The sequence below is a fragment of the Coccinella septempunctata genome, chromosome 9 (assembly GCF_907165205.1).
Source record: "Coccinella septempunctata chromosome 9, icCocSept1.1, whole genome shotgun sequence".
Lineage (NCBI taxonomy): Eukaryota > Metazoa > Arthropoda > Insecta > Coleoptera > Coccinellidae > Coccinella > Coccinella septempunctata.
In genome coordinates, this window is record NC_058197.1 from 7,630,653 (window position 1) to 7,646,100 (window position 15,448).

The following is a 15,448-nucleotide window of genomic DNA, read 5'->3' on the forward strand; positions in this document are numbered from 1 at the left end:
AGATATAAAAACTTAAGATTCTGTTAAGCCAGTCGTGCAACTGGGAATAAAATTAAGCGTTCATTAACTTTAAACGACACTTAGTTAAGTACTCGTTTTAAGGGGTATTGGTGCAAACGGGCCTTAGAAATATGAGGATTTCAAAGATATTTTTTAAATTAAAAAAATCGGCTAATTCATTTCAAACCTGATTGGAAGGGTGATAACATAGAAGGTTGCAAGGTCCAACTCAACTGACAGAATTGAGGGTTAAGTTATAAAGAAGTATTTAAATAACTACAACTTCTGCCCCGCAACGTCCTTCATCTAATTAATGAGGCACTGGATATGCTGAGTTAATCGAGTAAGTCGGAATTAAATTTTTCAAATTCATCGCACTGCACTGCTTAATTTTATGATACCTACGCCAATGCGTGCTAGTGCGATGTGGCAATACCGACGTAACCCGATCTCGTGTCGCGCCTTTTTTCTATCGTGAAAGCATTGAAAGGAGTTGCAACTCAGTTCAAAGCCGACTGGAAGGCTGATGACTTAGAAAGTGGCAAATCAAGGTCACTATGTGTGATATTATAGAGGAAATACCTTCAAATTTTGTGCAAAAACGTTGTTTACCCAATGAATAAGTCACAGGAAGTTCTACAGATGCTTTCACGAGTAAGTCCACCTAGGAAATGAGTATTAAATTATTCAAATTTATTGCACGCCACTGCCTTATTTTATGATTACGACGACAATGCGCGCTATAGTGAAGTGGCGTGTGGTTATTACGAAGTAGTTCCGATCTCCTATTGCGCCTCCTCGGCTTTATCTTCTTGGTTTATACATATACTTTCACGGGAGGACAAAAACCACCATGAGCATCGACATGGGCCTTACATTCAACGGAGAATTCACTACTGAAAATGGGTAGAAAAGTTTTTTCCATTTCTAATGGTTTTGTCGAAACTTGAAGCAGAATTATATGATTCTCACAAACATGAGTTGTTAAACCACTACTCGTGCTTCGCTATCAAAGTAGCGAATCACCTGGCTTACTATTGTATTAGTTTTGAGAAAAGTTTCAAGAAAGCACCATCACTTAGAACCCAACCGAACTACTTACTTTCTACTTGGTTTGAATATGTATAGTATTTCAAAAATGACGAACTCGGAAACTTTCAAGTGTTTAAAGGCGTTTTTTTAGAAAATTGAGTAAATCACTTCATCGATTCTTGAATGATCAAGTTGTATCAGGTAAGGCTTCCTGACGTGGTTGAGCAATTTCAGTTTGTTCAAGATAAAAATTCCTGAACTGAAAGAACGTCTGAAATGAATGTCATCAAACTTATTCGATATCATCCGACCATACACTTGCTCCTTATAGCTAGTTAGAGGTGCAGAAAAATTCACAAATATCTATCAGTGATATCTCAGACGAAGATTTCACTCTAGGACATAAGAATAAGATAAAAAACTTCAATCTAACTACAGCGAAACACTTTGGATACAATGTTACATAGCAACAGGCAACTACATTGATTAATCTATAGGTCCCTGAACAACGATAAATATAATAAACAATCAATTTGAGAAATTGACGAAGAACAAAGTTTATATGAAAAAATATCAAAAAGGTGCCGAAGATGAATAACGATATGTTGTCAATAAGAAACAACACACAAAACGAGTTTGAAATAAGGAAACTTTTTTCAGACTGAACGAGAAAACAAACGAATAAATAGTTAAGAAAACCAAACCAAACGAAAAAATATAAAATATTGTTCAATAAGTTCAAGAAAATACGATAAAATGAAAATGCGGTTAAATAAGTAACGATAAGGCGCAATATAAAAAATATAAAAGACATAAAAAAATCAGTCGGACAAATAAATAGACTTTTCGAAATGGAAAAACTCGGACAATGTGATATAGTCACATTCAGAGCAGCAGTACGTTACAGGACTTGCCCTTTCTTGTTTTTCTTTAAGGATACATCATCGACATCCTCACCTTTCTTAACTTCAGTAAATCTCTCTCCCTTGAGACTCACAATCTTGTTGTCACGGTAACGTACAAGTTTCTTCGGTTCGACCTTGGGAGCCACAGGACGGTGCTCCTTGGTGAAGGCATCTTTATCGATGTAGGAGTAACGTTCTATAATTCTGTTCTTGAGTTCTTCATCGTTGATGGTGGACTTGCTCACGCTCAAGGTGATGGAATTGTTTAGGGAGAGACTTTGCCCGCTCTCTTGTCTATCGATCAAGATCTGGGTGGCTCTTTCGATGTCCCCGCATGCGATTGTTAAGCAGTGCTTCACCTGAAAAGGTTAAAAAAAAGTGTTTTTGCGGAGAGCCTTACTTCATTACATGAATATTGAGTTAAGGGCTGCCGAAAGTCATCATATTCCAGTGGAAATTCATGGTGACCATGCTCTAGCTGAACGAACAAATACAGGGTGTATTTGAAGGTGAGGCTTTTTTTTCAACAGAAGGCAGAAAAACCAGAAATCACATATACAAAACTTTCAAAATGACAAAGTTGAAAAAAATTTGAAAATGATTACTGAAATAGATCCTAATACGACCCTAGACCGTTTGTTAGCTGAATTATCACAAAGCAGTGAAAAAACTAACCTCCTGATTCGACCATGTGGTACCGTTCAGGATATTGGCTCGTTCAATATTTACGTGGTAATGAAAATGTAAACTTAAGATTGCCAAATTGTTCTCATTATTTTTTAGTAACTTATACGATTTCATGAAATGGCTCATTTTGATACCAACTGACAGAAGAGACTTAGGTCACAAGTGTTAAAAATAGAATAATACTTCAAAATCTCACCAGGAAAATTCGTCTTAATTATTCACTTTCACAATGGGCATCACAATCTTCTTGTGTAACATTCCAACAATCGTCGTAAAAATGGGTCAATATGATAGCACTTTTTCAATATAACTAACATGAACACCTTCTAGAAACTAGAAACTGCCTCGATTTTCTAAATTTTTTTTCACCTTAAATTGCACGATACAACAATTATGGTTCTCTGGGAAGTGACCTGATGCATCTAATCCGATGGACTTGGTACTAAACCATTCATTGTCCAGCCATATATTTATGTTTTGTTTTTGTTTGTTTTTGCGATGCACCTTCCACAGTCCCGTACTTGAAATTTAATGAAATTTTGTCGAACTTCTAGGGGTTGTATCTAAGCCATCTTGGATATTTTATATAGACAATTTTTGGTTAAACGACTTATTTTGATGAGTTCTACCTTCTGTCATAAAGAAGCCTCACCTTTGAAAACATCCTGTATGAAGTGGTTTGCTATGTGAGGTCGACGAAAAAATGTAATATGCACCTCGGCAAAAAACTGACTATATTTTTTCGCCTGCCTGCTATTCTCGTCTGCGCCTGGGCTATCAATTTGTAGTCTCGACTGTAATAGACAGTTTTTCGTCCTTGGTATATAAATAACTCTCCCAAACATTTCACCTCTTTCTTTGATCACAGATTACATAAACTATACTTCATTCAAATTTATTTTAGCAGTCGGTTGGCCATGAAATAATTTTCTCAAGTTTTCGTAACTATAACGGAGTAAGGTTGGCACTCATGAAATGTCGTTAATGTCATAACGCCGTTGCCACAACTAATATCAATTTTTATTACGAAAATTCGAAAATGCCGAGAGTGATTGAAAAAAGAAACAAGGTTTCAGGAAGTGCTATTTAGAATTCAGGTCCGCTCATTCAAATAGTTATACCCTGATATTTTAAAATCCACAATACGTCAGCCGGTAGCGAACATATTCAATGTAAGAGAATTTATATACTGTTTCATCTGAATCTAAACGACTTATATTTCAGCTGGATATATCCACAATCAGAAAGATTGTGAATAAAGAGGATGACAAAGAATTTCCTTCTATTGGGAGACCCAAAAAAGTGGTGACATTTGAGAATTTTATGTTTGAGTGAATTAATGTGAAAAGTTTACTACAGGATTTTTGATAAATGTCATCGGAGAATAAGTTCACGAAAATCGACTCTTCTATTTTTCATTTGACTTGTCCTATACATTGTAAATGTCTTAAGGTACCAATAAATACCTAATTATTATTATATCAATGTATTAAGATGAACAGCCACAAATACGCGCCAGTTGTCCTGTTACTTGTTTATTCATGTGCAACAGTGAAGTTGCATCTTAACTTGAAACTTCCTTCAATTCCTTTTACTTATATTGATGCAAGATGATTTTTGTTGAAGAATTTAACATTCTTGTAATTATCTGTTAATTCCTTCGGGAGATACCCATTCCCAACCACTGCATCATATCCATTTCATCTTCGGGTTAATATTTTTGAAATCTACAAATGATTTAAGCCAAAGAAGATAACGATCATTAACTCTCATCAAGCTAGTTCATATTATGATATTACACTGATTTCTTGTATTTTCCATACAAATATCTGGATTTGGTATGCCTCCAATCAGTTTGTATATTGTATAAACTTCAATTATTTTCGTCACATATTTTCCGAAGAGATTTGACATTGTGATAAAATACGTAATAACAGAAACTTTTACGTAGAACGGGCAACATAGCGTTGATTTAAAACCCAAAAATGTTTTGACAAGCTTCATAACCCCACATTTTCGTACTATACAGAGTGAAATGTGTCAAATATCCATGGCCAACCGACTGCTAAAATAAAAGTGAATGGAGTATAGATGCGCGATGATATCCCCCCAAATCGTATAACTGAAATGTTAACGCGTCCCAGACGCATGGGGGCGCTAGGTTTTGAATAATTACAAAGATCAAGCTTCATAAATCACAGATTAGAGAAAAAATTTGATTTTAGAATTTGTGCTTATTGTGGGCGTTTCGAGACAAACTTGCTTTGGTCATTTTCTTTTGGTATGTACATGTTTATTTTGGTTGTGATCACTATTAATTTAATTTTCCTGATCAGCCAGTATTCAGCAATAGCTAATATGGGGAGTAAAGGGTTGAAAATAAAGAAATGGAGTGTTCTTGGTCAGCAAGACAGGCGAAGCATATGGCATCTGTTTCCAAAGGCCGATAAAAAAATTTGAGGACGGAGTTTCATCCCATTGAAAAGGAGTCCGGACTTATGTCATGGTTGGTGCATACATGACATACATGGGCTACTATAAAACATGCAGAACAATACGAATCCACAACTTCATCAGAAAACAGTCCCAAACTATATCTAAAGAGGGTTCTCATCTTTCAGTTTGAATTTATCTATATTCATATAAAAACTCCAAATGATAATTATATTGAATCGAAAAGTATACAAATTAATTCCTAATAAACTAAATAAATGATTTTGTAATTTCTAATTTTTCCTCCACTCAATGTCTTTCAATCCAAAAGTCTCTGTGCCCTTTTACGAATTTCGATACATATTCTTCCAATGGCCTGAACTCATGATCGAAATTTGGAAATTTCAAAAATTCTTCAGGAAACTGATGAATCTTGAGCTTCATCTGGTACTTCTGACACCCTATCATATAATCTATTTTTTTTCTCCTACAAACGTTCACGAATAATCATAACTTCTTCTATTGGTCCAATTTACTTCTTCCTACTTATGGAGTTTTTTATGTTTTGTTGTTAATCTTGCTACTATTCCACTAAGAATCCGAATTCACCAAACAAAAATGCCAATAATGTATTTTTCACAATATTCACTTAATACCCTCCAATGAGGTATTACCTCAATCATTGAATACATACACTCAATGATTTTCAATTTCAAACAATGATTATCATTCAAGAAACTTAACTGATAATAATTTTCCAGCTGGGAAACCTTTGTGGTGACTAGAAAGAATTCAAATCTGATACAGGAATTTGTTGCCCACAATCAGATAATATGAAAAATAAATAACATCACTTAGTATTTTAATACTGGGTTTAATTTTCAATGATAACATTGAATTTTGAAAAAATCTGGACATTAGGAAAACAGCGCGAGAAATTTCATCTCTTTGAAATTCATCATCGGTAGTAATAGACAGAAACTCAACTTACTTCTATGGAGCAGACATCTGGAAACATCTCCTGGAGAACATCAACTTCGTCCGCAAAATCACAACAAGAACTATCCACAGAACTACCGTCGCTCACTTCTGACAATTTGTGAGTTCTTTTTGGCACTTCTGGGACCTCCGATACACTTGAAGTCCTGGAAAACAAATGGGATATGCTTCACCGTTTCGAGATGTGGATTGATAGATGATGGATCTCAAAGAAATCCATCGAATTTTCGTTGTGCGCATTCTACGATTAAGACGCATGCTTAGCTGCATGCTTGACGATGGTAGTTCCGGAAGCGCTTTTACGGTTTTTTCCATGACAAAATAAGTTAGCCCTTCGACGCTTTGGGGGGGAATACGTGCAATTTTATCAATAGCATAATTTATTTTCCTCTTCTTCTGATGACGGATGATGCCTAGCTCTCACGTAACTGTACAGGGTGTTCCTAAATTGAACGTACAAACGGAAGATTCCTTGAGTGAGTTTGAGAAAAAAAAGTCCCATAAACATGGGGTCGCAAACGTTTCGTTTTCGAGATACAGAGTGTTGAAGTTTGAATTTTTTTCAAGTTTTTTTTCTCATAGTATCTACACTCCACAAGATATTCAACTGAAATTTGGCATAGATAGTAGTTTAGAGTTCTCACCACGTGACATGGCAATTTCGATAGAAGATCTACAGGGTGATTTTTTTCTGGAACACTGACACCTGTTCTTCTGCAGAACTTTTTTTTGGTGAGCAACTGTTAATTTGAAAAAATGTAAAAAGAAGCTTTGTTCTTATACTAAACTTTTCGGTCTCTTGTAGTTTTGTCGTATCTACCAACGATTTCGAGAAAAAAAATTTTGAACGATTCTCTCGAAATCCTCGTGAAAATCCAAATTTTGATGAGGAGGCCACCAATGGTGTTTGGTGAATGAATTCAGTGTCAGTTTTTATGGAAATTTTCCTGATCTGTAGCGATGATTCATAAAGATTCGATAAACTCGTATAATCAACACAAAAAATGTATTACTATGAGAAAAAAACTTGAAAAAAATTCAAACTTCAACACTCTGTATCTCGAAAACGAAACGTTTGCGCCCCCTTGTTCATGGGACTTTTTTTTCTTGAACTCACTTAAGGAATCTCCCCTTTTCGTTTGTACGTTCAATTTAGGAACACCCTGTATAAATGGGGACAACATTTTAACTTGTTAAACTTCGAGAGCGCCGTCTTATGGAACGAAATAAATGCGGAATGAATTTTTAACAAAACTTCTTTCATGAAATATAACAGAAATAATAATTTCACGGCAACACTAACTATAGTGACACCTAGTGGCGTTACTCGAAAGAAAGAAAATAATTACCTGCAAATCATCATCATTTTCATAATGGCATGTCCAGCCGATCATGAGTTTTGAAAGGTGTAACTAACAAAATGGCGAATTTCTTTTATATGTTACGGCGTAACATAGGTGTGAACATAAACTTAAGATAAACCGGCTAAACTTAGGTTTAGCATCGGGTATTAGCTGATGTTAGTGTCTTCTATCTTTAGCCGGCTAAACTTAAGTGTAACCACAGCCCATCGGCTAAAAATGTTGAAGCTAATAGAAAAAAAGAAAAGTATTGGCAAGGCTTGAAGGCCATAAATTTTCGGTGATTGAAAAAATGTAAAGAAATAGTAACATACTTAATCAAACTATTAGGTAATACAATGCATTATTTGTATGAATTTCACATATTTTTAAAGCGGAAAAGCATTCTGTTAAGAAGTTAAGAAATTGAGAATGGGCATTTATTTGTTTCTACTGTGTCTCATGGTAATCTTATTAGCGAATCTAGAAATCTAAAGGCCTGATGACGAAATTCGAGACGAACATGCTATTTTGAGTGTGAGGGAAAACTGTAGAGTCAATGGTTGTCTTTCATCTTGCTATTATTCATAATTTGCAAGGGAATTGAATGAGCAAAAGGAGAGAAAGAAGACAAGAATGGTGCCGCGAACTTCTTCATCAAAATACAAAGGTCAAATTCTGGAGAAATATAAGTAGCAGCACCTAATCTTGATTTTAGCTAACCGGACTATTTGGCTGATAAGCTTCACGATGACTGCACTTGAATCCTCCTTTATGATTCATCAAGGGTGGCGACAGGCCGTATTTGGGAATGTTCAATGACTTGGGAAGAAATATTCAACAAAATCAGTTAGAAAAAGTGTTTTCCACTATTTTCATGTTGAAAAAATTGTTTCCTGAAAATGAACTGAACAGAAAAACTTTGAAATTATAATTATATATAGTAACGTTTCAGAGAACATATACAGGGCGTCCAAGCCATAAGGCAGCGGTCGATAACTCTAATTCTATCAACTTTACAGAAAAGAGTTTCAAATAAAACTCTTTTTAAGTAGAGCATCTCCTAAAATTATTTAGAACTATACAAAGTGTTTCGTTTCTTCTACACAGCTATCAACTTATAATTATTTTAAATGGAACCCCCTATATATTTTTACATTTTTTAATTCCTTGTTGAATTTGAATATAAGTTTGAAAACACAACCATGTCTGAATTCTCAACGGTTCTCGGGAAATTTGACTTTTTATCAATATTTTGACAGTTTGAGGTACTTACATAAAGGACTATAGCTCCGCCCCTATTCTATGTAATTGATTCAAAATTGGACTGTTTCTAGTCAATGTAATCAATACACTAAAAATTTTCTTTGAAAACGATCATATTATATACTGGGTTCACGAAAACAGAAATTCATCAAAATCTTCATTTTTTTTTCAATGGCAACCCCTATTTTTTATTTAAGAAAACTAAAAGCGAACAAAAAATGTTTGAATAATGTACAGAAAATAATATGGGTTGCCATTTAAAACAATTAAGATTTCGATGAATTTCTGTTTTGATAATGGATCTACGTTTTCGTAGACCCTATATATAATATGGTTATTTACAAAGAAAATTCTTAGTGTATCATTTATTGACTAGACACAGTCCAAATTTGAATCAATTACATAGAATAGGGACGGATCTATAGTCCTTTATGTGAGTACCCCAAACTGTCAAAATATTAATAAAAAGTCAAATTTCCCGAAAACCGTTGAGAATTCAGACATGGTTGTGTTTTCAAACTTATATTCAAATCCAACAAGGAATTCAAAAGTGTGAAAATATATAGGGGGTTCCATTTGAGATAACAAAGTTGATAGCTGTGCAAAAGAAACGAAACACTTTGTATAGTTCTAAATAATTTTAGGAGATGCTCTACTTAAAAAGAGGAAAGTTTTGTTTCAAACTCTTTTTTGTAAAGTTAATATAATTAGAGCAAGCCACCGCTAGCCCATGGCGCGGACACTCTGTATATCAGACCCCTTCATCAGACCGAAAATTTTCTGAATTGTAGCATAAGTATTGAGGTTGGAAAGAAATTGCAACATTACAGAAACTATCGTTCTTATTTCATTGAAAATTTGTCCACAAACCCAATTATTGAATTACTTTTGTTCACAGAAAAAATACTCTACATCTAATGTCTAATATTTCATTTCCTTGTGAGGTCATATTCTGGCTTTTCACAGGATAATTGACTATCCACGTTCCTATTGTCCTGAGAAAAACTGTATATATCTAACTTCTCTATGAGAAATGATTGTAAAAAACTAAGGCTCAATTTGAAGAGCATTAATCTCCTAAACAGATGAAAATAACTCATTAAATGTTGAATTGATAACCACAATACAATAGCATTTGATGCTATTTTGCACATTTCAGTTAAAAAATTTTAAACAAAAATCGCGTTTTCTCGCCTTCTCCCATTTGACCATTCAAAAGACATCACCCCTCCGCGTGTCCATTTCACATTTTTAGCCGTTTCATTTCGCACATTAGCCGGCTAAAGATGAAATGCCCTGACGCAGATGAATATTTTATCGAACTTTAGTCGGTCCTAGAATATAAACCTAAGTTATGCCGGCTAATCTTAAGTTTATGCTCACACCTTTCTTAAGCCGTAACATATATACACATTAACATTCAATGAGAAATGCATACCTGGTCTTTGGTTTCAATACTATCTCTGGAAAAGATATGTCTATAAGAGTATTTTTTTCTTCAGGTTGATTGTTTCTCAGTTTTGCTTCGAGTTCAAACATCCACTCATACACTGTCGAGTGATTGATAGACTCAAATTCTGGGAAGTAGGCTGACATCATCTCACAAAATTCTGGAAGAAATATGAATCCTTGGAAAACATTTCACAAAGAATATCCCAATCCTGGGGGAATTATCCACCTAACAATTTTTTGTTAGCTCATATTTTTATGGTGTTTTTTTGTATTTTGAAATAAAAAAAATTCCGAATTTTTTCCTGGGTATAACCCCCCTAAGCCAATTAGCTGGAAACACCCCTGAAGGAAGATTCAAGCAGTGGGATATGAAGCTGAGATTCTCGTCGATGTCTATCACTTGTTTACTCTGATTTTTTTTCCCTTGAGCAATACATCGATATCATGTTATATCATATTATCTTGAGGACAGTGAAATGCAGGGTGTCCCGGAGAAGATGGGAAAGATTTCAATGTGAGATAGAGAAGACCTAGAGGATCACGAAAAACCTCCATATGTAGGATCTAGTAGTTCTTGATTCTAATTTACAGGGTGTTTTTCAAATTTTATTGATAATTAAAACCACTCCTGAACGGAATCACCGATTTATCCAAAATCTGAAATGAAGATAGCATCCGTGATGTTCCAGAAAACTGCAATCAAATATCATTCGATTCGCAGGACCGTATCGCTTATATTGGACGGTTCTCAAAAGTAACAATGAATTTCATGATTTCTTCGATATCTGCGTAAACTCTGAGATTCATTCATTAAATTCGCCGAATAATACGCATGGCACCATCCAGGTTGCCGAGGACTGATTTTTTTTGTCGATAGTGACTCATTTTTTCTCTAGTGTCGATATTCAACATCCTATTCATTTTACAACGAAGTGAGTTTTGAATCTTTATAAATTTAATCAATTAAATATACATTATTGAATGTTAAAATTTGAAATTTCAGTTTTTGATCGAATAAATTTACTGAAGCAATTCAATTAGCAAGAATAAACTATGAAGAAACAGGTGAAACGAATCTGAGGGCGATGTAGATGTATGATATATTTCTGAAACAAACAAAAGATGGCGATTATTTCTAGGTCATTTTAAACGACTGTTTCCATAAGAAAAAACACAACTTCATGTTATAGCTCAGCAAATATAACTATTGGAGAAAATCATAGTACGCCACTGGATTGCTATAAAAAAGTGTCTGTACAATGTTTTCATTTCAACATCTTAGCTCAAACAGGAACGGAGATAATGATCAATGTTGTAATCGCCCAAATTTCAATTTCGGCCTATAACTCGAAAACAAAAGAAGATAGAGTAATGCAGTTGATGGCATTATTAGTTTCTCGAAAAAAGACGACATGAATGGTACATTCATTTTCCTCTATCTCGTTGGGTTAAAAAGTTGTAGTTCAGGTATTACCAATTTTGCCCACCCTGTACATAGACACGAGGAAAAAATCAGTCCTCTGCAACCTGCCATGCAGTATTACTTGGCGGATTAAATGAATGAATCTTACAGTTCACGCAGATATCGAAGAAATCATGAAATTGTACAGGGTGGACAACATTCGTGATATCTGAACTACAACTTTCAAACCCAACGAGATAGAGGAAAATGAGTAGCACATTATGATCGTCTTTTTTCGAGAAACTAATAATGCCATAAACTGCATTCCTCTATCTTCTTCTGTTTTCGAATTATGAGCCAAATTTAAATTTGGGCAATTTCAACTTTAGTCATTATCTCAGTTTCTCTTTGTGCTAAGATGTTGAGATGAAAACATTACACAGACACTTTTTTAAAAGCAATCGAGTGGCGAGCTATGATTTTTCTAACAGGTTTACTTGCTGAGCTGGAAAACACAGTGGTGTTTTTTGTTTTAAATCAGCGCTACGTTATCCGTTCTACGTAAAGGTCTCGGTAGTAACTTATTTTATCACAATGTGTATTTACTTCGGAAAAATGAATTAATTCAAAAATTTGTGATGATCATATTGAACGTTTATACAAACTGATTGAAGGGATTCCTGATCTTGTTATTTGCATGCAAAGGACAGATTACAGATTAGTATTTAATAGTTATTTATACAACAAGTGAGTTAAATGAATGTTTATTTATGAGAAGAAAGTTATTCAAACTATGAGCCTAATGGGTGGATTTTGAGCGGAAGCGTTCAAATTGTTCTGACATGACGTGAGAATGCATGTCCAACGTCACGTCAGACCAGTTTGAATGCTTCCGCGCAAAATCCTATGTTTATTTTTGAGTCATGCGCATTATGACGTGAGCCCACGTCACGTCCGAGTGTAGGCACCTTAACTCCTTTTAAGTTACAGAACCTTAGGAAAATTCAATAAAATGCCTTCAGGAATTTGGGCTCGGAAATGTGTCATCCGTTTTCTTCTAGCTGCTATAGTTCTCAAGATCCTCTCAGTAGACAATGAATTTTGCCCACCCTGTATAGCGCCTGTCTACCTCTCTGATTAATCTGAGGCCGAAGGAAATTCGGAGAATCCGTGGAAGTAGTTCATGAATAAAAATAAATTTGCATTTCATAGCGAGATTCTACTGAAACATGATGATTTTTACTGGAAAGGGGTTTAGAAATACTACAAGAGCAATTGATTGTTTCAAAATATACAGGTGGTATCAAAAATAAATGTCTCACATAAAAATTTAAGGGCTGTTAACAATCTACATGTCTGTGACAATTGGAAATATGCAGGGCTGCCCACAACACAATGTTATAGAGAACGATATTTATATTTTTCAAATGGAACACATTTTTCATTGACCATATGTAGAACCAAAATAGGGAATACTCCTTCTGACGAAAATGATGTATTTTTTATGAAATATCTTTGAAACGTCACATTTTGAAATAACCATTTCAACCGTTTTCCCAAAAAAATTATTTTGAGTACTTAAAAATGAAAAGTAAAAATGGGTATTTAAAATTTAAAGCGTTTCATGTGGATTGCACAAGTTGGCAACATCGACTGAAATATGCCTTGATAATAAAGAACAACAAATACATTATCTTGATGAGGTAGACAAAGATGGCTGTCTATGAAGTCTGCGACGAACGAGGAAGGTCGTAAAATTTTATGGGATTTTTATGGCCGGTTGCAGTTGAAGCTCGCCAGTAAGTAGGCGCCTGTAGATCAACAGCTGTTATTTTTTAAACAAGCTGATCAGACATTGTTCTTTTCATTGTCTTGTATGCGCTGTTGCCAAATCGTAAACTTCTCACAAAGCGATTTAAATTTTGAAACCCCATATTTGAAGGATGATTCTGAATAGTTTCCGCGGTGAATTTGAAAAAATCATGAATGAAACTCATAATCATTCAGTTTGAACTTGCATATGCAGTGATAACCCAAATTGAGGAGAATTCCCCATTCATTAGTTCCCTAGTTATCATGCCATTTTGATCAGTTACAAAACAAAGTAAATTTCAAGAAACAATTTAACAAATTGAGTGTAATCAAAATGCAAAATGGCTCTTTTTTTTCAATAAATGTTGAATATGACCATTAACTAAATGAGAATGATTTCAATTTCAGAAAAAATGTCTTTGGGTATTGAAAACCATTTTCCTATTCCTGCACTTTTGAAATGCCAATTTCTAGGAAACTAATGAATTCAGGCATAACAAATGGTAAATAAAAAAAGTTTACAATTGAGTTATCAATAAAAATAAGCAATAATATACAGGGTGTTTGATTAAAAAAAAAATATGTGTAACTATCCTTCTCTACAACTTTGTGGGCGTCCCTATATATTCCAATTTATCATAAATATATAGATTTTCAACAGCCCTACATTTCTTAAATTAAAAATTTCATGAAAAATTTTGTTTATCTTTGAAATAAATCAACTATTCTGGTCATTTTCCCTAACCCTGTATATGCATACTGCAAAACTACATAAAATTGAACTGACAGAAATACCAGTAAACCTAATAATATTTTCCACATCCTCATAAATTGATTCCCATCTATATTTCCAAATGTTGGAACCAGATTAACAAAAAAACACCTGACAGACTTGAAAGAGAGTGCACTCCTTCATAATTATATGTTTCCTGATAAACAAATTATATTTTCTAGGCCTTTCCTTCAGGACTTACTTGTTCTTTTTTGTGCAGAGAGAAAACATTCGATGGTATAGACTGAGGAAAATAAAATCATACAAGTGATAATAAAGATCTGTCAAACCATTACCTCAACATCAATAATAATAGCAATGTGTTGTATGCATTACCTTCAACATCAAAATTTGGATCATCCCCGATATCTTCAAGAATAGCAACTGCATAACTGAGAATAATATCATCAATGAGATTCAGATCGGCGTTAGGAATATGTGTTTTTACAAAATCCAACAAAGAATCCTTAATTCTGGTTTCTTGTCCAGCAAGCATTTGTTTGGACATAATCCCTGATCTCTGGAATTATACAGATAAATCAGTTGAAAATTAAAACAGAGCCTACTTGGACATAATTTTAATTTTTATATTCTTAATTTGTTAATAGAATATTTTATTGAAAACCTCTAAATAGGAAGCAATTTCTGTTTTTTGAGGATATAACAAAAGCTACCTCTGAATTTGGAAATCCAAATATAAATGGAAATTTATATGCTCGAGCGGAAGTTGGTCGAGCTAAAGTTGTTCAATAATCTTGTTTATATTTTTCAATCAATAATCAACAATACCGAGTTTTTGACAGACTTGTAACCAACTTTTTTATGACCACAGAGAAGATGTTGCTGTCACATATCACCACAGATCACAAACTAGTTGTCTAGCCATGGGCGTCGTTTGAGGGGGAGAGACGGGTTAATTTGATAGTTGGAGTTACTCGGTACTCGACTAAACTACTAGCATAGGTATTAAACCCACCTTTTAATGAGTTTAATATTCAATGCTACTAGCCTAATCTGAATAAGGCTTAACTTACAGCCCAGTTGTGGAGGTCAAATCTGAGCCGAGTTCAACATTGAAATTAGTTCTTATCGAAATTGTCAGGAATTTAGGAATTTTAAAAGTTGATCTGGGTTCAAACTTGAACTGAACTCGAACTGTACAACCAGGGATATTGGGTTGTAGTAGTTAAACTCGATGGGTCCATTTATTTCAAAGGCAAAACCCTGTAACCTATAACTCAAGAGACTATTGTAATTTTATTATGGTAAACAAAAATCTTGATTTAACAATAGATTGGTGTAATGGGATTCAGGTATAAGCAATGAAACCAAATTTAGCCAGTTGCCA

The 15,448-nt window shown here is 34.3% G+C and overlaps 1 protein-coding gene across 1 annotated transcript; it reads right to left on the reverse strand.

Moving 5' to 3' along the window:
• Window positions 1-968: 968 nt before the first annotated feature.
• LOC123320774 (CUE domain-containing protein 2) lies at window positions 969-14,916 on the reverse strand. The gene is made up of 5 exons (XM_044908199.1): window positions 14,775-14,916; window positions 14,437-14,620; window positions 10,101-10,272; window positions 6,049-6,202; window positions 969-2,296 (listed from the first exon to the last, which is right to left on the reverse strand). Exons 2-5 carry the CDS (start codon window positions 14,606-14,608, stop codon window positions 1,934-1,936), a joined length of 861 nt encoding a protein of 286 aa, XP_044764134.1. The 5' UTR covers window positions 14,609-14,620; window positions 14,775-14,916; the 3' UTR covers window positions 969-1,933.
• Window positions 14,917-15,448: the final 532 nt, after the last annotated feature.